The following is a 25,096-nucleotide window of genomic DNA, read 5'->3' on the forward strand; positions in this document are numbered from 1 at the left end:
TCTCTGCAAGTGGAAAATATGATCCATGAGAACACACTGGGTCACCAGAGTGTGTGCCTACTTACTCAACCCTGTAACTAGGGGTGTGGAGGGGCGGGGCCTCATGCCACCTTGTGACCACTTCCCAGAACCTCCTGTCCCTCGGAGCAGCGGGCTCTCGGTGAAGGGACAGGGTAGGGGCCTCAAAAACAGGTACGAACTGTGCATGTATCGGCGTCTGCCCTGGGGCACGCTGGGCTTCTAGAAGAACAAAAGGAAATGAAAATGTAAAGGGAAATTCACTCACATAATTAGCAACCTATCGCAGCTGTGGATACGAAATGTTCTTTCCAGACGTGGCAGAGGAACTGCGATTGCCCTGTGTTCAACAGCTCAACATTGGAATGTATAGCAGAGTTCCAAATTCAGCAAAGAAATAAATAAGTTATTTACATTTCAAGTAAAAATAACTGTAGTTTATTCCTTTATTTCACCACCGTTTATATGTGTGAACTGTGATAGAGGCCTTGCTGGCGTCTTGTAGACCAAGGCCAAGAAATATGCCTTCTACCAGTTATTCGGTCTTTGACATCAGATTATCATTATTGCAGAGGTGAGCAAACCCCTGCAAAAAGAGAAGGAAGTACATTTTCGTTGATGGCCACAGACTTTACCAATGGTCAGTTTCTTGTGTTTCTTTTAAAGAACAGGACAAAAAGACTTTATTTTGACATTGGAGGGGGGCTACGTGCCAATCGGCATCACGGGATAAAGACAGTAAATAAAGGCATGAAGAAACGAACAAGCAAACTGCACCAGAACAGATGTGCTTAAATTAACCAAGTGACCGGTTTCTGCGTCAGTCCCACAATGGCTGTCACATGAGGTGGGCGAAGAAAAGTACCCGCGAGACTTAGTTGCTCACAGGCTGCAGAGCAACCCCAGGAGCCACCGCTTCACGCCGCCGCTGGCCACGCCTGCTAGCCCTCTGCTGTCTCCGTGCCGGCGCTCTTCCTCTGACAGTGTTTGTGGCAGGGGACCGGGCAGGGGGGCTTTGGAGGTACTGGAAGGCACTCTGGCGGCCCACCTGCCTCTCTGCGCAGTTAAAGGTGAGGGCCACTCCCACGTTGCTCTTCATGACTCTGGAGGAGCCATCGGATGTGCCATCAAAGCACCGGCCAAGTGCAATCTCCTTGGCGGTGCGAGGGTCCTGGTCGGTGACAGTATAGATGCCATAGTTGTGGCCCAGGGGATCCAGGGGGGCCAGCATGGTGTACTCACTGCTGTCATTGTTGACTGCTAGCGGTAGGTGGTTGACCAGGTACTCATGGAGCATGGGGTTTACACTGGCTCGATGGCAGCTGCCCTGAGGGATGACCTTCACCAGTGTGCGGTCCACGCGGTCCTGGTCATAGAGCATCCCACTGCACTTGAACTCTAAACAGGCAGACGAGACATTGGGCTGGTCCCTGTCCCGTGTGCTCCTCACATCCCGGATTCCATACAGCTTCCCCACTGTCCGCCGGTGGGTGCCCCCCATATTGCGGGATCGCACGTTCACCTCCACTGGCCCCACAATCTTCACCTTGATGTAGCAGGCCCTGAACTCCATTGGCTTGGGCCACCATGCCAGGTAGTCATCAGTCCAGCTTATAGGGTCATCCTCGTTGAAGGGGACAGTGTTGTAGTCATACCGATCCCCCTCGATCTGGTAAAACCGGAAGTGGGCTGCACTGGGTGGTGCCTCCTCACATGCCCGGAGGTTCTCGAAGGCATAGATGGGCCCGTTGCTCTCCTCAGCTGAATCGGGCCTTGGCTTGGCCATGCTGATCTGGAAAGCTGTCTTCTTAACCCGTGGGTCGTCGTGATCTGTCCGACGGTATTTGAGCTTATTGAGATAGGGCTGAGGGACCCCAATTGCATTTGGGTTGAATTTAGGAGAAGACTCTACTGCTTCCAGTTCTTCCCCAGCCAGGCTTGCCAAGACATAGGCGGAATAGGCATCGGGGGACTGGTCATCACAGAAGGCAGGCACACAGGCCCCGTTGGGGCCCGTGATGACACTGTCAAAGCGGCCCCAGGCCCTGGGGTTGGACGAGAAGCCAGTCCTGGGCTCCAGGTTGATCGCAGAGATCACAACCCCCTGGATCTGCTCACTGGGCAAGAACCTCTCACTCCGGTACGCCCTAACCTTGATAAAGCACCTCCTGCTTTCTGGCACATCCAGGTTAAAGAGCCTCCTTTCACGGATCTCCATATTGCCCACCAGGAAGGTTCTCTCCTCCCTTTTGTTCCGCCTCTGGCTTTCAAATTCGAAGTCACCTTCCTCCTCCCACAAGCCTGTGTCTGGGTTGAGCGACCAGAGTTTCATTGTGGGCACGTGCTCTGGCATCTTGACCTGGGTCGAGTCAAGGTGGACCTTCACCTTGCCAACATTAAGTGACTCTGAGGTAGCCTCATCTGTGAAGTCCACAGAGAACATACCATATGTCCGAAGGGGGAAAGTGTCTCCTTCATCGTTGATGAAGTTCAGGTCACTCTGGGCAGCCGTGGCTGTGGAAATATTCCGGGGGTCCAGGAAGGTCACACTGGCCTTGACTTTTCCTGTGTAGGGCTCCCCATTCTGCCTGTAGAAACTCTTGGATGGGATCTCCAGCTCAGCCACAGGGTCTTCTCCAGCCATCTCGCCTAGGGGGATAATGTTGGTGTCCATGGCCTCCAACGTGATGGGCTCTTTCTTCCGAAGCATCTTGATCTCATGAAACACCGCACTCCCCTTCTTGTTGAAGGGCAGCACTTTAGTGGTGTTGACGAACTTCTGCAACCTGTCCACGAACGTGAGCACCAACCTCTCCGTGTCCTGGGGAACATGGAGGGTGAAAGTGCCCTTGTAGCCAGTCATGCTCACACGGTTTTTCCCCAGGTACACGTGGCCAAAGCGCATGGGTTCCCCGTTGTCAGCAGCACTGACGCGGCCACGCACGATACTCCGGGTCTCGGTACACCGCTGGCAGCTGCACTCCATGGCCACCTTGGTGGGCAGCGTGTACCCGCTGCACTGGATCTCCCTCTCCTCTGTTTTGGAGATGCCACAGCAGTGCTCCACAGCATCCCGGCACCTGATCCCGTTATCCTGCTGCCCTGCACAGGTCTTGACAGGGCAATGGCCCACGTCATAGTAGAAGGAGTTGGTGGCATTCTGGAAGCAATCGTGGGGCAGCCGGATAAGGTAGCTCTCAGGGGTTGGATTGCAAGGAGTCTCATCAGCGGCTGTGGAGGGAAACAGTGTGAATATTAAAAGTAAGTTCATGTCCTACACAAACGGTACCCTTACCTCACCTCTCTGCAGGGCTTTATGGTTTTCAAAGTACTTGCACATCCACGATCCTGATTCTCACAGAACTCTTCCGAGGGAGATGGAATAGCCATTATGAATCCCATTTTACATATGGGCAACGGAGTTGGTTGCCGAGCCGATCAGAGTCATGGTTCTCGATAGAGGGGTCTCGAAAACTTGTGAGAGTGTTTTGAGTTACCACTAAAATTGGGAGTGCTACTGGCATGTAGTGGGCAGGGTGGAGGATGGGCATTGCCGCCCTGCGTCCTGCCATGGCCTGGGATGCTCTGCATACGTTTGTCTGCGTGAAGTTCACGTATCCCAGCAGACATTCATGGAGGTGGAAAACTTGGTTAAAATGATCAGAGCCTACTATTTTTTATGTGGCTTTAACCATACATTGAATTTTTCAAGAATGCAACTGCCACGTAAATCAAGTTAAGATTGTACTTGGTTTATCTTGGAACTATACCAAGAATTGTTCCTGGTCTCGGGAAAACTTCGTACCTGCAGCAACATTACCCGCAGAATGTAAACCACCAAAATGATACCCCCGCATCCATCAGGATGCGTAGCTGTCGCATTCATGGCGACTGGATTTAAGTGCAAGCATCTGACCTCTTCGTTAGCCTACTCGTGTTGTTTGCCAGAATCATTTACACGTTGAAATACATACTGTTTTGAATTCGAGATATTTTCTTTTTTCTCTACATTATAGTTCGGGCCATGTGCACATGTATTTAGAAATTATATGTAGTTATTATCTGTCAGTTTGGCTTCAGAATGGTAAGGCAGTATTAAAGGTAACTGTCACAGGTGGGAGCATGGTTCTATGGATTGGGAACCACTGTGGAGGGGGCTCCACATCTCCTTTGCAGTGGTCCCAATGCCCTCTGTCCTGTCTGCCCCGAGGTCTGGTGCTCAATGTTCTCGGAGTCCCTGGAATATTCCAGAATCCTCCAATAAATTTTCTCTCTTCTGCCTTTTGTTTATCTTTGTTTAGGCCAATTATTATTATTATTATTATTTTTATTTGAGAGAGAGAGAGTGAGCCAGAGAGCATGAGCAGGAGGGAGGGGCAGAGGGAGAAGCAGACTCCCCGCTGAGCCGGGAGCCAAAGGCGGGGCTCCACACCAGGACTCCAGGATCAGGACTTGAGTGGAAGGCAGATGCCCAATCTACTGAGCCACCCAGGTGCCCCTAGGCCAATTATTAAGATCTCCTCCTCCCCACCCCCCACTCCCCCACTTTGCAATTACAGGTTCCTGATTGGTCCTGGCCTTGAGTCTCTCCCCATCCAGATCCCTTTTTTTTTTTTAAAGATTCCTTTCACTTACCTGTCAGACAGAGAGAGAGAGAGAGAGCGCGCGCATAAGCAGGGGTGCAGCAGGCAGAGGGAGAAGCAGGCTCCCGGCTGAGCAAGTAGCCCGATGTGGGACTCGATCCCAGGACCCCAGGATCATGACCCGAGCCGAAGGTAGACACTTCTTAAAGCCAGCTCTAATCAGGTCATCATTTTCTGTAAACCTTAGCTCATGCTGGCCCCTCGATCTAGAATGCCCCCACCTCCATACACACAGTCCCTGGCCATTATTCAAGACCAGGGGTTCACAACATTGGCTGCAAATTAGAATCACCTGGGGGAGATTTTAATCTGTGTATGCCTAGACCATATTCCAGGCCCATGACATCAGACTCTCTGGAGGTAAGACCCAGTCATCAGTATTTTTAAAAATTCAGCAGGTGGGGTGCCTGGGTGGCTCAGATGGTTAGGTGTCTGCCTTTGGCTCGGGTCATGATCTGCAGGTCCTGGGATCTAGCCCCATGTCAGGTTCCCAGCTCAGTGGGGTGTCTGCTTCTCCCTCTCCCCTTGCCTCTCCCCTGGCTTGTGCTCTCTCTGTCTCTGCCTCTCTCTCAAATGAATAAATAAAATCTTAAAAAAAAATTCAGCAGGTGATCCCATGAGTAGCCAAGGCTGTGAACTGCTATTTAAACTCCAGCTGAAAAACTACCCCCTCAAGCAGTCATCCATGGTCACTCACACTGAAAGGTCTCTGTGTCTCGTTTTAGCTCCTGTTTCAGTGCATTTTTCTATCTTTACTTATTTGTCTCTTATTTCTCTTTCTTCACCCCTCCTGGACTGGCAGCTCTGTGAGGATAGGATTCAGGACTGTGAGATCTTTGCGTCCTTGAGGGCATAGCACTATGCACAGCACAGACAAGCCCAAGCTTTTACTGCCCAGATATGGCCACTGGGGTGGCCCGCCCTGTGGCGCTGGGGCAGACTCGGGGACGTTGACAGGCTTACCTATGACAGTCAGCTGGGCCACCCGTGACTTCACAGCCCCAGCGTCACTCTGGGCCTTGCAGAAGTACTCGCCAGCCTGGTCCTGTTGCAGGTTCCTCAGCACCAGCTTGCTCTCATGCTTGTAGAGGGAGGGGTCCAGCAGCGTGTCATTGTGGTACCTGCAAGGAATGGAGGGGAGGAGCCTGAGGGGACAGTGGGAGGGCAGGCACCCCGTGAGAGAGGGCCAGAAGCAAGCCTCCAGGGAGGCAGATGATGCCTGGGGCCCTGTGGATGCCAGCAACACCTGTGAGTCAGCTCATCCAAGAGCACTGACTGACCTGGGAGTCAAGGGACTTCATTCTGAGTCTCAGCCTCACTACTACCTGGTTACAGATCCTTGGACAAATCATCTCACCTCTCTGAGCTTTAGGCTCCTGCTCTGTGATTCCCTAGCTGACTTCAAAGGATTGCTGGGAGCATCAGACAAGATAATGGCTGTATAATATCTGTGAAGGATAAAGGACTTGCAGCCCTTGGGGACTCTGACCTTGCATGGTTTTTGGGGGGAAGGAGGGCTGGGGAATCTTGTTCTGTGTCCCAAGGATATCCAAGTCAGGATCCTGAGACCAGAGCTGCTCTCTGGGGACCCCAACTGCAAGAGGATAATGACAGGGCTGGCTGGGTGCCTGGGTGGCCTCAACCCCACTGGCTCCCACTTGTACATGCCAACTTATGGGCTCTGTGCCAGGGCCTTACTAATAACTTTATCCTGTTGGTTATTGTTATGATTAATAAGTCCAGACCCAATCAATGCGAGAAAGGTCTGGTTTCCAAGATTTGGCAAGGAAACTGGCAGAACACTCACCAGAAATACTTGTCTGGACTGGGCTTCCCCGTGGCCTTACAGCATAGGGACACACTCTGCCCAGCTCTCCGTGCTTTTGTCTCTGGGTTCATCACGATGTATGGAGTCTCTGGGACAGGAGACAAGAAATGGTGATTTGGTTTTTTCCTTTGTGGCAGATTGTCTGGAGCCTTGCTCCCTCAAGTTCTTTGTCATGTGTTAAAATTGTATGACTTTATGCCTACTCCCACCCCCAGTTCCTCTCTAAGGGAAGTGACCCAGAATGGAGTCCACCCACTCCACACCTTCGGCCTAGGATCAGCTTCTGTGGCCTCTCAAGCAGCGTTTGGGTGGGGCAGTAGAGAACTAAGCGGACCTTGTGCAAGCCAAGATTCCCAAGCACTGCCATTGGGACAGAGCTGGCTGTTTTGAATAGTGCAATACTCCCATTCTGCTGCTTCCAGCAGAACATGCTGGCCATTCTGTACCATTTCTGGATTCCCCCAGCCTCTTTCTCCCTAAAACCTCCAAATCTCATAATGTATTATAATTGACTATTTTTGATAAGGTGGCCAGGGAAGAATTCATACATTTGAGAAAGCAAGCCATGTCAACATCTGTGGGAAGAATACTCTAAGTAGAGTATATAGCAAGTGCAAAGGCCCTGAGGCAGGAGTGTGCCTGCATGTTTGAGGAACAGCTAGGAGGCTATACTGGCTGCAGTAGAGTGACTCAGTGGGGGTGGAAGCGAGAGTAATGGAAGAGGAGAACAGAGAAGTAATGGGGAAGCCAGATGATGTAGAGCCTTGTGGGTCATGGTAAGGATTTGGGAATTTACTCTGTAAGCTGGGAAGCCAGCTCTGAGCACTATGATCCCTTTATTTAAAAGTCCAACCTTCCTGTCCAGCCCTACCCCCAGAGAACAGCCATTACCCCGGAGAACAATACCTGCCCTCCTGAACTCCGCGTTGACAGTGGCTGCCTTTAGGCTAGTCTTGGGCATCTTGAGCATGATGGGGGCAAACTTGGTCTTTGTGATCTTCAGAATGCTTTTGCCATCAGGGCACAAGCCAGGGACTCGGAACCTCCCACTGCTGTCTGTCTTGGTCAGCAGCTTAGGCGTCTTGGTCAGCAGGTAGACAGTGGCCCCTGAGGCTGGGGCACCCCCAGGGAGGGAGACAGCTCCGTGTAGCACGAAGTCCTGGCACATGCAGGCATCGCACTCAGCATTCACCTGGCCCATGGGGCAGGTCAGGTCACAGGCTGTGGAAGAAGGGGCCACAGCAGGAGGGCTTATATAGATTCTGACTCTCCTTCAGGCACATCTCAGCCTATGGACTCACATATGCCTCCCCTCCCCCTTAGGCCTTCGTTACCTTTCCTTATCAGCCTGCATGACCGATTCCTACTCATCCTTCAAACCTTCAAGACTTAGCCCAGGACACTTTCTCCAGGAAGCCATCCTTGATTCTCCTAAGTTATAATCGACCCTGCTCTGTGCTCCCACATTATCCTCTACAGCCCCCGTCAGACATATAACAGATGCACATTTAATACTTGGTGAATGAATGAATGAATGAATGAATGAATGGATCTCAGTCTGACCCTCTGCCCTATCCTTCCAGGCTGCTTCAGCTCAGTCCCATGCCTTCCCAGTACCAGGAGTAAGAGTAGTACCTGTACAGGCCTGGTCCATGCAGAGGCGGCCCTCCTCGGAGGCCTCACTGCACAGTGACACCGTCTCCGCCAAGCAGGTGCGTGTTCGGGTCTGGACCCCAGTGTAACCACAAGCAGCAGAACACTTGCTCCAGGGAGACCATGGGCTCCAGATGCGCTCCGTGTCTCGGCGCAGGGACCCTGCAAAGAGGATCAGCAGATGGTCTGACTTGCCTCCCAAGGGGACTCTGTCAGGAAATCTTCCCCTGAGGCTGTTTTATCTCTGAGAGACAGGGTCTCTGTTCACAGCATAGATGTCATTGATATTTATATTTACTGCAATGACTTTTCCAACAGATGGAAGTCTAGAGTCCTGAGGAAGTGGTGTCTCTCATTTGCACAAAGGTACCCTATCGGCCAGGGGCGGCTCCGAGAGGGACTTGCTGGCCAAACACTGGGACCTGGATATGTCTTAGGATGTGCAGGGAAAGCACCATCTTCTCTCCCCATGAGCGTGGAAGCAGTCATATGTTCCTATGGAAGGGTTCCCTTCCGGTCAGGGTCCAGGACCTCAGTGACTCAGACCTCACGCTCCCCCCCACCTCTGCTCGAGGCCTGTGTGCAGGAATGGGGACCTCGGGCCTTGCCCAGCCTGATCTCCCACTCTGGATGACCACCACTGCCACCTGGGCCCAGGGGGTCAGGCTGTGCGCACTGGCAGAGTCACAGGAAGGGAGGGTGACCATCTGAGCAGCGGGCAGCCTTGCAGCTGACTCCGTATTATCCTATATGGAGAGGGAGGATGTCGTGCACGAACTTTCGGACTCTGTAAACCCAGACGTAAGTTCAAATCCCACCTCCCCACTTAACAGCTGCAGAATCGTGAGAAATTTCCTAACCTTTCCAGACCTGCAGTAACTTGTCAAAGTGGAGATTCCTCACAGGTCAGTTATAAAGACTGAGAAATGAATATAATTAGCCCAGTGTCTGGCGCGTAGATCGATAATAGAAACTGAGTGAACATTTGCCTGGGTTAAACCCTCTACATTCATTACCTCATTTAATCCTCATACAAACCCACACCAAGTTTTACTAATATTTGCTAATATTACTAATATTGCCCTGTTCTATTGGTGAGAAGAAACCTGAGGCTCAGAGAACTTCAGAAAATTTGCCTAAGCGGCGTCTGGGTGGCTCAGCTGGTTGAACGTCTGCCTTCGGCTCGCGCTGTGATCTCCGGGTCCTGGGATCGAGCCCTGCGTCGCTTAGGGCTTCCTGCTCAGCGGGGGTCTGCTTCTCTCTCTCTCTCTCTCTCCCTCTCTCTCCCCACCCCGTCCCTCCCCACCACTTGTTCTCTCTCTCTCTCAAATAAATAAAGAGAATCTTTAAAAAATAGTAATAAAATTACATTAAAAAAAAAAGAAAATTTGCCTAAGGAACACTGTTCCGGTGGTAGACCCAGGATTCAAACGCAGGCAGCCCAAGTCCAGAGCCTGTAGTCTTCACCTCCTTGCCACTCACACTCAATAAGTGGCCTGAACGGGAAGTACCCACTGGCACAGAACACTCTTGGGAAGGTTATGGCTCTCACGACACTAATGTATTACTCTGAGGGAGTGGAAGCCCGCGCACGTGTGTGATACCCGGCGTTCCCGTGGCCAGATGCCGATCCTGGCCTCTCCCTGTGCCGAGGCTGTTGGGAGGTAGGGCTCGGGGCTCACCTGGTGGGCAGAGGAAACGCACGGTGTAATTGGAGCAGTTCTGGCCGGGCCGCTGCTCCCTGTTGAGGCACCAGAAGCCCTCCCGGGGACTGCCATGGACCACCTGGCCAGTGCTGCCTGCAGGCATCCAGTCGGTGGTGCGAGCCTCCAGCCGCAGGGGCCGAGCACACACACGGTCCCCATAGTAGAAGTGAATGGCATCCAGCCGCTCATAGTCACCCCGCCCACCTGGGTGGTCGATGTTGAACCACGTGGTCCACTCACCGGGACCTGAGAGGTAGAAGCCGGTCAGGAAGGAGCCGGGCCCCAGAGCCTCAGGGGGAGCTCCACCTTCTTTCCTGCTTGACTCCGGGACTCACTCCTGATACCTCTCACCCACCCCCATTGCTCTCCGCCCCGTGGCCTCGATCTCTCCAGCATCTCTCCAGCCTTTTAACTTCCACTCCTACCGCTTCATTAAAGCCCTCAGCAGCCTGGCTGTACCACGTCAGTAATTCCCTGCCTGGTCTCTCTACTTCCAAGTTCCCCCTCTTGTCCCTCCCCCTCCCCTCCCGACACTGCAGTCAGGGGGAGCTTTCACCACGTGGCTTGGACCCCACCACTCCCCAGCTTTAAATCCCTTAGCCAGGCATCAGGGTGAGCTGGTGAGCTGGCCCCTGCGATCTCTCCAACCTCAATGCCCCTGTACCCCCACAGTCTCCCACCAGCCTGTGCTCTGGCCCCAGAAAGCTCTATAGCATTCCTGAATATGTCAGACAGTTTCACATCCTAAGCTGTCCTATTTCCTAGGTCTATCTGCCTGGACAGAGATGTAGGTTAGATGCCTTGTACAAGTGGGTTTCCATGGAAACCATGACATTGCACCCTGGCTTCAGAGATTCTGGCAGCAAGCTCAGTAAAAACCCCCTCTCTTGACCCTCCCTGTTCCAGCCACAACTCACTTTCCAGAGAGTCAACAGGCTTGGCAAAAAAGCCGGAGGTCCTCCTGCCAGGCTGGACTCTTCTTACGGCCTGGGTGAGCATCATCTGCCTCCCTGAGGACAAGGAGGAGAAGTGAGAGGCCAGGAGTGTTAGTGACAAGGGCCCGGCAGCGTCCTGCTACCCCAGCCTTTCAGGATGCAAGGAAGCAGGTGATGTGGTGGATGGAGCGTGAGCACTGGACATGGGTTCAAATCTCTCCTCTGCCGCTCTCTAGCTGTGCGACCTCACGAAAGCTGTATTCTTCTAATTCTGTTTCCCGAGACGCAGGGCTGCATTAACAACTGCTACATCTTAGGGTTCTGGTGCATATTTAGGTGACAGTGAAAGTAAAGAGACTTGGCACGGAGCGCATGCTCAGCAAATGGTGGTTGCCTTATTGCTCTCGTTCTAGAAATGGATCCTCAGTTGCTGCTGAGCGGCCAGTGGCTGGGGCTCCTGTGTTAGGATCCGGGCCTGCCCTTCTTGGCAGAGTGGAGCCTTATTTTCCTCATCTGTAAACTGGAGATACGAGTTCCCACCTCAGAATGTGGCGGTCCAGCTGGCGTGAGAATTTCATGAGGTGACCCAAGTAAACATCTCTGAGGTATACAGAGATGGGGAGTGTGAGCTCTGGAGGCTCTGCCACGTCCTGTTTGACCTTGAGCCAGATACTTGACTCATTTGACCCCTGTTCCCTGCAGAATAGTTCTGGCCTCAAAGGATTGTGGAGATTCAATAAGCTCATTCATAAAATCCACTTAGGGCAACGCGTGGCACGGTGTTTGCTGAGTGTTAGCAACACCTAAAGACGGGTACAGGGTCCTCAGGCCACGAGCAACTTCCAGCCCCGCCCCATCTGAGGGGGGGGGAGGCTCCAGAGGGGGGAGGAGAAGAGCGGAGAACAGACAAGCTTTGAGAGGCAATTAACTCTCGTGCGAGGAGCCAAATCAGAATTCTCTATGCTGCTTAATTGGGGTGATAGGAGCTCTTTTAATCAAACTAATCTGATTTCCCCTCAGATGGCTGAATGTTAATCACCCTCACAAACAGCAGCTGTCAGGGTGGAAAGAGCAAGGTGGGAGGTGGGCGCGCACAGGGTTTGGCAAGATGGCGAGACAGCCTTTGTTCCTGGGCGAGTGCTCACAAAGGCTGCAGGGCATGCCGCTTTACAAGAGGGCTTTGAGCGGGTTTTTTTGCCCTACTCAAGTAGGTAGTCAGAAATCAGGAGAGGCGGGGGAGATGGGAGAGAGCATATAGGGCAGGGCTGAGAGCACTCATGCTCAGATGCACCAGGCATATGGGCCCTACCTGTTCCTTCAGGAACTCAGGGTCACCAGAGGATGGGGTCAGAGGACAAGTGTTCTGGTGCCTGTGAAATTCGGCTGCACAGTCTAAATGAAATTGAGCTTTAAGCTACAAGAATTTTTATGAACCTAAAACCAGACCACACCCCAAACCTGCTTCTGAGAACCCGATGATCACTTGTGATTCCCTTATGCTTTGACTGCCAGGAATCTAGAGCTAAATTTAGCACGCAGAGGTGATAACTCTCTTATCCTTTTTCCTCCCTTTGAGTGACAGCTAATTCCCCTCCTCATTTAAAAGATTCTGTTCTGTGGGTTATAGTATTGGGAACTATCTCAAATTTTGGGGGGAAACTAGCAAGATATAAATTAATAAGTCTATAAACCAGTCTGAGGTCTTAAGGCCATTGCTGAGGCCCATAGTTGGGTCCCAGACCAGATAAGACTTCACTATGACAAGTAGAGGCTTGGGAGAGAGCAGATACTTAGCCCGTACCCGACACAGAGGTGACTTCCAGGACCAGGAAGAAGAACACCCAAGCCTTGGTCCCCGCCATCTTTCCCCCAGGCCCTGTAGGAAACATGGCAGGAGATAGGCGATGGTGCTTCAGAGTTGGGCCCTCCTTGGAACGTAGTCCCCTGGGAAGTTTCTCAGATCCAATGGCCTGCAAAGAAACAAAGCTTATCAGGTTCCACATTTCTGTGTCAACTCTTATGAACTGAGCAGAACTATTTCTTGACCTATCAGGGATAGAAGGGTAGACAGAATAAAGTCTCGTGGGAGAGAACACCTGGCCAAGTTGTGAATCTGGGCAGCTTGGGAGGTGCTGAGGCTCAGGATTTGAGTTCAAATAAGGCAAACCTGGATTCAGATCCAGGCTCCAGGACCCCATATCCAGATGGGGCACAAGGGAGAGCAGGGGTGAGGAAGTACCTTGCCAATGGGGAGGGGCTAGGGCTTACTCCCAGCAGCCTCTTGAGTGACTCATTTATCACTTCCAAGACCTGGGCTTGGGGGCATGTTTTGCTACCCTTTGGTGGGGCTCACACTTTGCACAAAGGGGTTACCCGTGAACACCGTGCAGCCCAGTCCTGACTGCGTGGCCCCTCACAGGACAGGCAAGCTGGAGGGCGTACATGCATCAGACGCATGACCTCCATGAATACATTGCCAGATGTCCACAGGCTGCAGCTGGAACACATTTCTGGCCTGTTTCTTGGGGCCTGGCTGGGAGTTACACAGCCAGGAGCTCCCTGAAGGAGAGCAGAGGGGACACACTGTGCGAAGCCAGGGCTCTCCAATAACTGCTGAGCATGGGTTAGGGGCTGTAGGAGCCAGGAGAGGAAAGTGGGCTTGACGATTTAGGCCAAGATCTGTGGGGTGTGGCCCAGGCTCTTGCTCATTTTTATCTCTCCCCAGAGCTCTGGCCAACCCAGAATCTGACCAGTTCCTGGAGATTCAAAAGTGGCTCCCTTCAACGTCCAAAGCCCAGGGTGTGGTGGAAAAGAGGAGATTCCTCCTTTCTGAGGGGAAAAAAGATCCAAACGCACTTGGCTGTCCTAGGAGAACAAACCAATCCCACATTGCATATCTTCTAGCTCTAAGCCCACTAACCTCCCCCCAACCCCTGCTCCGCCACCACCTTTTTCTCAGTCCAGGGAACAGAGGCTTGGGGGTCCCCAAGGTCCCCACTGTGTGTCTTACCCCAAGCTCCTGGGCTCTGAGCAGGGAGCTGAGCGCTACACAGCATTCAGTCCGAGGCAGCTCTGAGACTGTCTGGGAGGCCAAGGCGGCCTGAGGCACCTTGTGGAAAAACCATTTCCCATCTGGCAGCCCACGGACGTTTCCTCAGCGTATGCTCCGTTAGTTAGGCTGCCCATCCCACACTCCTCAGAGTTCTCGGACAAAGCAGATTGGCTGACCGCAAGGGAAGAGCAGACACCCAGAGGTACAGACCCTGACTGGGACCGTTGAGACTCCCTGACCTCAGGTGAAGGAGGGGGAGGCCTTTGGACCAATGGGGGAAAAGAGAGAACTTCAAAGCAGAAAGGAGGGGTCTTCTCTGGGGGCGCCGCAGGGTGGTCAGGGGAGGGCAGGAGTAGCTGAGCGGGGCAGGGAAATGCAGGCGTGGGGTGAGGAAAATGGGAGTGGAGCTCACCGTGTCCTGAGCAGGACTCCTCAGCTGGGGGTTCAAGTCTTCGTCTCTCCTGTCCGGCCGCCAGGCCTTATATACCGCAGCTGGTGGCTCAGCCCGTGGCAGGGTGCCAGGGGAAGCGCAGCGAAACCAGATCTGAGCCTGGGGAAGCTCAGCCTCCCCATCCCCTCCCCACATCCCCCGGAGCTCCCAGAGGCCCCGATTTCGCTTCCAGATCCTTAGGGCGAGAGGCTGCAGGACCTGGGGAGAGGCCAGGTGGGCAGCAGCCTGGGGCTCCCCAGGCCGGAGCAGAGAGACACATGGAGGGGTAGGGTGGGCGCTGGGAGCAGCCCGGGGAAGGGGCCAAGGGCTAGTCTACATCTGGGCAGCATTTCATGGCTGGGGGGTGGGGTGCTCTTGCCTCAGCTTTGCTTGCTGATCCCCCACATTCCCTTGGCCTTGGCCCACCCCTGCAGAGAAAGAACTTTGCTGGTGTTAGCACATACTCCAAACTCTCTTAGGCACACAAGTCACCTGGTCTCCCAACTGGGGGTGCCTGGTCTGAGCTGGACCACTACTCAGCTTCTCTGGGGAGCCAATCAGAGAAATTTAGAAGGGAAAGGGACAAAGGAATTAGAGGACACAGGAAGTCACCTGGTGAGAACAGTTCTTTCCTGCCCCTACCTACTTCCATCTGGGTGCCTGTCTGGCACTGGACCCCAGAGCCCCTGCATGTAGACTCTCCGTGACCTTGCCAGACGGTCATAGACGCGTGCACGTGTATCTGTCTGACTTCGGGTATGGGGCCCACTGCACATGCACAGCTTTACCCACAGGTGGCGTAAGCAGCTGTCTGTGCTTGGGGCCTCGAGCAGCCAGCAGCCGGCAGGAGTCAGCCCCTCGTCCCAGCCAGCAGTTCTCCAGCTTCAACATGCATTAGAATCCCCTGGAGGGCGGATTGCTGGGCCCACACTGAGTTCCGGATTCAGAATGTCTGAGGTGAGGCCTGAGACTGTATTCCTAACAACTCCCAGCCGTTACTGGTGGTTCATGGACCACATTAGAGTCCCAACTGGAGGCAGAAGATGGGAAGGGGTGTACTAGGAACCAAAGCAAGAGCTGCTAGGACCCGCCTCATGTGCCAGGCACACCCAGCCTGCGCTGGGCTTCCTGCCTCATGCCAGGGCCTGGAGGGCCTCCAATACCAAGCGTTGGCTCACTCGTTCCATACACCCTCATTAAGTTCCTATTCACGGCAGGCTTTAGGTTGGGCACTGGGAGGCTGCAAGGGAGGAGACATGTCCTTGCATTCAGAGGAATGAGTGTCACATGGTAATGATCCCACAGTGAGCAGGGCAGACCTTCATCCAGAGGGCTGTGAATATGTGCTTGTGTGTGTCTGTGTCTTTGTCTCTGAGTGTGTGTGTGTGTGTGTGTGTGTGTGTGTAAGCAGAGGTTTAGGAACTTTGTTTCTCTGAGCATCACCGTAGACATGGGCTGCTGGGAGAGAGGGTAGGTATGGAAGAAGGATGTTGAGCACCAAGGGCCCAAGAGCTGACCTAAAGCACAGACCTGGTTTGCTTTGTCTCCTGGAGCCTGGCTCCCTCTCAGCCCCTAGCCCTTGGCCCATAGATTCTGCAGCCAGCCCCAGTCTCGTCCAGTTTGTTGTCGGAGCCAAACCGTGAAGTAGCTACAGCCGTGGATTTGAAGGCAAAGTCTGAACTGAGTAAAGTCCGTAAGAGCCGTATTAGTCTGGGGTGTCTGAGTGGCACAGTTGGTTAAGCCTCCGACTCCTGGTTTCTCATAGGGTCATGAGATCGAGCCCTGAGTCAGGCTCTATGCTCAGCACGGCGTCTGCTTAAGACTCTCTCCCTCTCCCTCTGCCCCTACCCACCCCCTCTCTCTCAAATAAATAAATAAATAAATCTTAAAAAGAGAGAGAGAGGGAGAGAGAGGGAGAGAGAGGGAGAGCTCTACTAGTTACGACAGACAGACAAAGACTGAATTGCAATAGCCAGATCAAAGGACAGGAGAAAAATAGGAACTTGGGAGTCAAAAGCCTTGTACTGGCTCTGTTGCTGATTTTGATGTGTGACCTTGGACAAGCCATGACCCAAGTGACCCTGGGCCTCAGTGTCCCCACCCATGCAACAAAAATTTGGACTAAGCAAGCTCTGAGGCTCCCACCAGCACTGGCAAGGTTGATAAGATGCTAACCACAAACATTGTAGGGAGGAGAGAGAGGAAGGCATGACAGCCGCAAGAAGTCTCGCCAGGGATCCTGAGGGAGGCCAGAGAAGCAATGTGACTACTGAGTCTGGATAAAGAGAGCAGGCTATACAGGAGTGGAAGGTAGTGTAAAGTAAACCAGACAACCAGAGGTCAAAGTCAGGGTGATCAGTTGCTTTTCAAGGCCTCTACTCTGTGGAGCGCAAGGGTACGTGAAAGAGGCCTCCCCAGCCTCCCAACTACACCCTCTCTTCTCTGTTGGTAGAGGGAGGCAGAACACCCGATGGGCTGAAGTTTTGGCAAAGTGGAGCCTTTTAGGCCACGAATGCTGCCTGGATCCCCTTGCTTGGCCCAGAACTCACACTGAGGACCCCACTTCCCTGGCCCCAGATGGTCAGTGTCATGGTTGGCACAGGGCTGAGGGACTGTCCTAGAGTCCCTGGTTCCAATTCCAACCCTGCCATTTGTGTTCCTCCAGCTCATCTCCTCCCTCCCTGCCCCCCCACCTCCCACCCCCCCACCGAAGCATCCTTTCCTGTCCCAAATGGGATGGAGCTGTGAGACGTGCAGGGCTAGACTGGAGGGAATCTGAGTCTACGCTCTCAGGATTCCTTTGAGGAAGAAGAGGCCTGCTGTCCTCCGTGAGGACCCTAGGATAGATAGACAGGGCTTGGGAGGTTGCCACAGATCTGAACTGTCAGGGCCTGGCCTGGATAAGTCAGCCCCAGACACAAGTGGTCATCTGGGGCCTCCGCAGGCCAGGCTTCTCTGCAGTAGCTCCAAGCCCCTGCCTGGAACACACTGGAAACCCATCAATCACTCCCACCCCCGTCCAGGGGACCAAGGGGGTTGGAGCCCGGTTTAGCCAGGCCACCTGCATCCTACGCCTATGGCCACAGTTCCCACCCTGCTGAGGGGAAAGGAGCTTGGGAACTCTGCGGGGTGGGAGGTATGGGGGGAGGAGGATCTGATGTGATCCTAGTGGCTCCAGAAGAAGGTGCTCTGCCTTTTCCCTGCTCTCTGACCCCCTCCCATAGTCCCATTATCGCCCCCTGTGGCCGGAGGAGGCTTTGCAGGCCTGGGTAGGGATACGCAGCTGGTGATTGCTGGGAACTGGAGGACTTGACCGCAGCTCTGAGTGACCATCAGGGGCTGCTGAGCCAGTACTCGGGAGCCCAGAAACCCAGAGTCCAGGGCAGGGGGAGAGCTCCCTCTCTGACCTGTTCTCCTTGTCCCGTGTACAGTCTGTCACTCTTCCACCTCTGTGCCTTTATAGTTTTATTCCTCACTTTCTGTATCTTGAAATACAGCCCTTCTTCCCCATCAGTGTGAATGTCCTCATCTTGCAAAGCCCTGTCTCAGTCTCCTCCTTCCTGCCCTCTCTGACCACCCAGGCCCACCCTGATTATTCCTTCTAGGATAACGTTCAGTCACATGTGGTTGGCGCTCTAATTTACAAAGCACATTCGCGGTCATCATCTTCAGCCTCACAACAGATCTGGGAGGCAGGGACAATCACACCCATTTTACAGAGGAGAATCTGAGACTCCGAGAGGGGAAGTCACTCAGATGCAGTAATTCTTTTTTTTTTTTTTTAAGATTTTGTTTATTTGACAGAGAGAGAGAGACAGCCAGCGAGAGAGGGAACACAAGCAGGGGGAGTAGGAGAGGAAGAAGCAGGCTCACAGTGGAGGAGCCTGATGTGGGGCTCGATCCCATAACGCCAGGATCACACCCTGAGCCGAAGGCAGACGCTTAACGACTGAGCCACCCAGGCGCCCCCAGATGCAATAGTTCTTAACTTACAGTTGCCCCTAGAAACCAGTGATGCAGTGTAGACCCTGTCATGGGCCCTCAGCCCAGAGGAGCCACCGTGGAAATCACATTCCAACTATATGCTCCTCAGTGAGAACATGCTAGAATAGTCTGACTCTGCCTGCCTGGCACACACACCCTGCTTCCTATACATCTAAAGATATTCCCATTTAACACAATCCAGCTATCATACGGTGGCCACAAACTCTCTGCAACTCTCCCTGTATGAGGTGGAGTCTATCTACTCATTCCTTTGGACAAAAGAATACGACAGAAGTGATGTTCTACAAGCTCTGGAGTTTAAGCCTCAAGAGACCTCCACTCTCTTGGAACACTGTCCCGAGACCACCCTGTGAGGAAGTCAGCCTATCCTACTGGAGGACGAGAGACCACAAGGAGGAGAACAGAGGCCCCCAGCCAACAGCCAGACCGGTGAATGAGGCCATCTTGAACCTTCCACAGCAGTAGTTGCATGAGTGAGCCCAAATAAGACCAGCAGAGGAATGGGCCAGCCAACCCACAGGACCGTGAGAAATGACAAATTCTTATTAATGAACCACTGAGTTCTGGGTGGTTTGTTATACTGCAGTAGATAACTGGCGAACTAAGAGTAAAAGCTTTTTCCATTACAAGTGTCAAAAACACAACTCAGATTGGTTTACACAGAAAAGAAATCTGATGGCTCTCCTAACTGTCATCCTGGGGAAAACCGGATCCAGGTACTCAGACAGCATCAGCACTGTTCTCTTCTCAGATCTCAACAGCTTCCTCTGAGATGGCTTTATTCTCAAGGAGGGTGTAGCAGTCTGTATTTTCCGAAGAGGGCTACAATAATGGCTTCCATCACACATGTTCTTGTTCAGTGTGAGAGAGAATCTCATTTTCCTCCCCTTGAATCTGTGCTGGCCTCTGACTGGCTTGCAACCAAGAATGAGGTGGACTTCAAAGGTTGCACAGCTTCCTCTTGGATCTCTTGGGACATTCACTCTGGGGAAAGCCAGCTGCCATGTGGGAAACCTAACTACCCTGAGACCACCATCCTGGAGAGCCCTGGTGTAGTGTTCTAGTCAGTAGTCCCAGCTGAGCCCAGACTTCCAGCTCTCCCCACCAAGGCACCAAACATGTGAGTGTAGCTATCTTGGACTGACCAGCCCAGCCCCTCTACCAGATGAGTGTCACTGAAGGGCCTCAACTGATATCACAAAAAGCAGAATTACCCACTCAAGTCCCACATGAAGTCCTGCCCTATAGGTCATTTAAGCCACTAAGATTTGGGGTAGTTTGCTACATAGCAATAGTAACTAGAATAGAAGCTGTTTCCATGTAGTGTTTTCCAGAAGCTCCAGACTCCCTCTTAGCACATCTCAAATCTCCAGTGGAAGGAAAGTGTCTCTTCCTCAGTTGTTCCAGGAGAAGTTCTGGGAGAGGCCCTACTTGACCCATTCCTGACCCAGTCCCTGTACCATGGGATGGAAAGCTCTGATAAGCCCACTTCTAGAGCCAGGGGTAGATGAGCCCCACTGGAGTCACATGGACTGATTTTTCCCAAAGGAATATTGTGGTGCTGTCATTGGAAGTAGCAAGAATGGATGTTGGGAAGAAAAGACAATGACATGTACCTACAAAAACCACAACCGCAAACACAAGCACCCTTATCCTAGGAGGGGTTGACCTGAAACGTCTAACTAACTACTCACTTTGATATCAGGAGTTGAGTCTTGATATCAAGAGACCACTTTCACAGCTATCAACCTGGAGAGTTTACCTTCCATTTGTTCTGTTACAAACCTACCCATGCGTGACTCCTCTCCCCCTTGTAACCGCATCAACGCACCCCAGAAGAGCTGAGCAAAACCGAACCAGCATAACTCCAGCTTAGGAAATGGAAGAAAAAGAAAGAAACCTGTCAGCACCTCATCTTACTTCGTGCAGGTCTTAGGCGGGAGCAGATTCCCTCAGAATGCGCTATGGGTCCAGCCGATACCCCAAAACATGTCCAGGAGAGCGCTTCACCTTGCATGATATGCTTACTGTAGCCACAGCAGAATCCTCCTCCGGCTTAAAACAGGATCGCCCCACTGTCCTCATGGTGTATTCACCACAGCCACAGCCTTGTGTTACCACACGGCATCTCTGGAGCTCACCATATTTACCACGATATGTTCACAGCCCACCGTTTCCACCACTGACCATGGGATTCCCACGACGTCCTCGTGATGTTCGCCAAGCTTGCCATGGTGTGCTCACTGTCACCACATTGTCTTCACCACACTTATACTTTGCTCACACCCAGTGACATTGTAGTGTTTACTGCACGGACCAGTGAGTTCATATTCTATACGTGGACATCCTAGTGTCCCCACGATGCCCCCAGTATTTCTCAGAAACTGATTTTGTGTAGGATTAGGGGTGCACACTTACTAGGGTGTTCTCTCAAGAGTGTTCACATGCCCCTGCCCTGACTTGTCACACTCACCATGACGTGTTTGCTCTGGTTGTTCTGGAAACTCAACCCCAGCATCTACCAGACGCTGCCCCTTGTTTCCTGTGACCTAAGGCCTCTTTTCATGACTCTCTCAAGAGGGCCCAGGTGGCTCTGTGTGTGGTATGGCCTCCGCTCTGACCAGGATGCTGGCAGTCCAAAAGAGCCTGAGGCAGTGATGGGGGCGGCCTTGCTCAGGGATGAGGTGAGGTGGATGCTGGGTAGAAGTCCTCTCTGGCAGGAAGTTCCCATGACTCGCAGCTGTTTTATGGGCTAGAGCTATGGAAGGTTGAGTGTGAGGAGCCTCCCTCTTTCCAAGCAGACTCTTTCGCCCACACAGCTCCTGGGCCATAAGGATTTGGGACTCCCAACAGCCAGGGTGAGCAGGAGAGAGGAAGGGGGAAGGGAGGTTAGAAAGGCATTGGAGAGCAGGCTTAGCCAGACAGGGTGGGACAGAGGAGAGAGACAGACACGTAGGCCCCTGACCCCATTCTTAGTGGGCTGGCCTCTCTTTCCAGAAGCCAAGCAGCATTCAGGGAGGCTGAATTGGGGCGTTCCCCCCACCCCCAGGAGAACAAGAGCTTTGAGGACAGGATGTTGGCCGGCGACAGGGAAGGCAAAGAAAGAGAAGAAGATGTTTGAATCCCACTCTGCATTTTTAAAAATTGAAGCATAACTTTCATACTATAAAATTCACCATTTCGAATGCACGATTCTATGAGTTTTGATGAATGCAAGCAATCAGGTAACCACCATCATATCAAGGTAGAAAATATTTCCAGCATCTTTGTAGTCAACCCCTCCCTCCATGTTCCGCTGCTGACAACCACTGGTTTTCTTTTCCTGGAGTTTTGCCTTTTCAAGAATGTCATATAAATGGAATCCTTTGGTATGGGCTTTTTAAGTTTGCCTTCTTTCACTTAGTATAATCAACCCTGTTGTTGAATGTGCCAACGGCTCATTCTTTTTTTATTGCCAAGTAGTATTCCATTGTGTGGCCCTGTATGGTTTATCTGTCCATTCACCACTTGAAGAACACGTGCGTTGTTTTCACTTGTTAGCAGTTACATTTTAGCTATAATTATTTGTGTACAGATTTTTTTTAAAGATTTATTTTATTTATTTGACAGAGATAGAGACAGCCAGCGAGAGAGGGAACACAAGCAGGGGGAGTGGGAGAGGAAGAAGAAGGCTCATAGCAGAGGAGCCTGATGTGGGGCTCGATCCCAGGACTCCGGGATCATGCCCTGAGCCGAAGGCAGATGCTTAACCGCTGTGCCACCCAGGCGCCCCTGTGTACAGATTTTTGTGTAAAAATGTTTCTCATTTCTTTGGGGTAAATATCTAGGAGTAGGATTGCTGAGTTATACGTTAAGTGTATGTTTAATCTTATAAAAAACTGCCAAACGGTTTTCCAGAGCGATAGGACCATTTACATTCCTACCGGCAATATATGAGAGTCCCAGGTGCTCAGGGTTCTCTTCCACACTTGATACTGTCAGTTTCTGTTTGTTTTTAGCCCTTTGAATAGGACTCGCAGTGTGATTTCACTGTTTTTAATTTGCATTTCTATGGTGACCACTGATGTTGAGCGTCCTTTTATACTCTTATTTGTCGTGCGTAGATCTTCCTGGGTGAAGAGTCTGTTCAAATATTTTCCGACTTGGTAATTGGGTTGTTGTCTTATTAGAGGTATCCTTGGCTTCTCAAAAGTTCACTTCACACCAGTTCACTTTTACAAAAGGACCTACATTAGTACCTGTTTTCGCTAACCGAATGAAATCCGAAGATGATAATTCAGTTTCACAAAAAGTGACAAAAGAGCAAAAATAATGTTCAGCATCTGTTTCGTAGTGAGCCGTTATGGAGGCAGCACGAACCCGAGCGGCGAGAGTAGCGCCGCCAAGCTCCTTTCCCAGGAACTGCACTCAGCGTCTCCGCAGCAAGCCGCCATTGCTTTGAACGGCGCCTGTGAGCACCTGGGCTTTATCTTGATTTATTTTGTGCCTCTGTTAGCAAGATGTGTCCTAAGGTATCAGAAAATCCTAAGAGAGGTCACTTTTTCGTTTGGGAGGACTCAAACTTTTTTCCATATAAATTAATGGTAATTGCTTCTTCATTTTACACCATTTCAGCTTGTGAAAGTTTTTACAGGAACCCTCTACTTTCGGAGAGGGGGGGAACACTGTATTGAGTATATATATTCTGGGTATAAGTTCTTTATCAGATACGTGTTTTGAAAATTGTTTTCCCAATCTGTAGCTTGCTTTTCATTTCCTTAACAGTGTCTCTTGATGAGCGGAAGTTCTTAATTTTAATGAAGTCCTATTCATCAATTTTTTTATTTTGTGGACTGTGTTGGATCTAAGAAATCTTTGCCAAATCACAGTCACAAGGATTTCTTTCTGTTTTCTCCAGTAGTTTTTTAGTTTTGGATTTTACCTATGGTTTATTTTTAACTAGTTTTGGCATATCGTACAAGGTGTAGGCCAAGGTTCATTTTTTTGCACGTGAATGTCCAATTATTCCAGCACTATTTGTTGAAAAGACTCTCCTTTCTCTTGAACAACCTTTATATATATATTTTTAACACTATGGCTCTTTGAAGCATTGACACCAGCACACTTGAGCTTTCTTACACAAAAGTCAGTAGCATAACAGGAATGAATGCTTCTCTTACCTGATTCCAAAACAGGACAGCTCACACTTTTCAATGGAACAGCTCTTTTAGCTTTTATTTATAGCCCCTCTGCTCTCCCAGAACTGAGACACGAGTCTGCTGAGAACCGCACCAGGAGACTGCAATGACTGTCAAGCACAATCTGGGTCCAGAACTGCCTCTCTTCTCTGATGACCCTCATATATCCCTGGAGGCTCCTTGGTCAAAGAGGTTTTGGATCCTCTAACCTCAACTAATCAGCCTCCATCAAACAGGGAGAGAATGCCCTGAGAAAGCGTCAGCCATCTTTACCTCTCTGGCTGCTTTCACCTGTCAAAGCCGCTGGTGATTTTCATCTTAGCCTGATCATAATCAGTGAAGGAGAAAGCACACCGTGCAAGGTATATGACTTCTGCTGGGGCACCTGGCTGGCTCACTTGGTAGAGCACATGACTCTTGATCTCGGGGTCAAGAGTTTGAGCCCCATGTTGGGCATAGAGATTACTTATTTAAAAAAGAAGAAAAAAAAAAGACTTCTGCCAAGACCTGGATCTTGGGGAAGCTTAGGAACTTGAACCCAGGCCGGGTCTCCTGCTTTCCAGTCCTCTGATCTTTCCATTTTCCCACAATGGCCTCTCATACAAGATGGTGGTGTGAGTTAGTTGCTTTCTGGGATGCCAGGGGGATGAGAAGGCACCTTAACTGGCTATGCATTTCTGGGAACAGACCATTCTGAGATAAAAAAAAAAAAAAAAAAGAAAGCTTATAAAAATAGCCAAAGTCAGGAGCTGGGGCTGGGCCCCTCTGGGGCAGGTCTCCCTCTCACCGGCTGCCTGGTGTTCCTCCCATGGCTCCTCTGCTTCTCTCTTTGTGGCAGCTCCACTTGTCTCTCACTCCCAATGGGTTCGTCTCCTGCCTTTTCTTAGTGTAAGTCCCAGCAGAACCATTCTGATGGACCCAGCTAGTTCCCACCCTCACCCCTAAAGGGTGGAGCCTTTCCCATGAAGCCCTTCACCAGTCATCAGCTGGCCTATGGATGGGCTGGATTTAGGTCAGATGCTCAGCCTAAGCCTATCAGTGGTCACTCCTAGCCAAACCCCATGGTGGTACTGCTTCCTCGGGTAGGGGACTGGGGATGGGCAGTTACAGCTAAAAGGGGATTTGAGGTGTGGTGGTGCTGTGAGGGTTACCAGTGCACTATGAGGGTTTATCCTCATTCCTGAAACATGCACATGCATGCCCTGAGCAATCAGCCACATCTCTCTCCTCCCTCTGAGCCTCCCTGGCCCCAGCCTCCCATTTCCGACTTGGCTCCACCTTGAGTTAAAGAGCTCTTTGCTCCACCTGGGAAAGCTGTGTGTTCCCTCACTTGAGCTCCTAAAGGGTGAGGTCTCTGTGTCCCCAGTACCTGGCTCAACATCATACATTCATAGATCTCAAAGAGGGGAAAGGGCTTACCCAAGGCCTTTCATGGAGGCAGGGGCAGAACTAGGTGGAACCCAGATCTCCTGTTCCAAATCTAGGCCCCTCTCTGCATTCAGTAGGGTCCCTGGCATCTCCCTGAGATGTGAAGCTAGGGGACTGCTATCCCACATCTGGGTTGGGTGAGGCCTCTGGCTCTGTCCCTGAGACACTGAGACATCCACCCTCCCTTGAGGATGGAGACCCAGCCATGACCCCTGGTGCTG

General features: G+C 51.6%; 1 protein-coding gene and 1 long non-coding RNA gene across 8 annotated transcripts in view; one reads left to right on the plus strand and one right to left on the minus strand.

Annotated features, from left to right (window-relative positions):
- Nucleotides 1–433: 433 nt before the first annotated feature.
- CILP (cartilage intermediate layer protein) lies at nucleotides 434–14,619 on the minus strand. Of its 5 annotated transcripts, none has more exons than XM_026478320.4 (9): nucleotides 14,248–14,619; nucleotides 12,585–12,753; nucleotides 10,766–10,858; nucleotides 9,825–10,094; nucleotides 8,125–8,304; nucleotides 7,396–7,710; nucleotides 6,469–6,577; nucleotides 5,625–5,782; nucleotides 434–3,249 (listed from the first exon to the last, which is right to left on the minus strand). In XM_026478320.4, exons 1-9 carry the CDS (start codon nucleotides 14,419–14,421, stop codon nucleotides 893–895), a joined length of 3,825 nt encoding a protein of 1,274 aa, XP_026334105.3. In that variant the 5' UTR covers nucleotides 14,422–14,619; the 3' UTR covers nucleotides 434–892. The 5 variants fall into 5 exon arrangements, with proteins under 5 accessions (XP_026334105.3, XP_048078212.1, XP_044247860.2 ...); XM_048222255.2 differs by lacking the exon at nucleotides 14,248–14,619 and adding an exon at nucleotides 13,794–13,931; XM_044391925.3 differs by lacking the exon at nucleotides 9,825–10,094 and having other exon boundaries at nucleotides 14,248–14,354.
- Nucleotides 13,612–25,096, plus strand: part of LOC113240870 (uncharacterized) — a 32,222-nt gene continuing 20,737 nt past the window's right edge. The window contains exons 1-2 of one of the 3 annotated variants that reach the window (XR_008956167.1): nucleotides 13,612–14,079; nucleotides 15,060–15,222. This is a non-coding gene — a long non-coding RNA (uncharacterized LOC113240870). The remainder of the gene's footprint in view (nucleotides 14,080–15,059; nucleotides 15,223–25,096) is intronic. The other 2 variants (XR_008956165.1, XR_008956166.1) reach the window with 2 other exon arrangements.

This window comes from Ursus arctos, unplaced genomic scaffold, assembly GCF_023065955.2.
Source record: "Ursus arctos isolate Adak ecotype North America unplaced genomic scaffold, UrsArc2.0 scaffold_28, whole genome shotgun sequence".
Taxonomy (NCBI): domain Eukaryota; kingdom Metazoa; phylum Chordata; class Mammalia; order Carnivora; family Ursidae; genus Ursus; species Ursus arctos.

Excerpts from the sequence above, each read along its gene's own strand:
- CILP (XM_026478320.4), bottom strand. The coding sequence starts at position 14,421 with ATGTGGGGAGGGGATGGGGAGGCTGAGCTTCCCCAGGCTCAGATCTGG. Across the intron at positions 12,754-14,247 it reads GGAGTCCTGCTCAGGACACG|GCCATTGGATCTGAGAAACT; the intron begins GTGAGCTCCACT and ends GTTTCTTTGCAG. Across the intron at positions 10,095-10,765 it reads GCCTGTTGACTCTCTGGAAA|GTCCCGGTGAGTGGACCACG; the intron begins GTGAGTTGTGGC and ends TCTACCTCTCAG.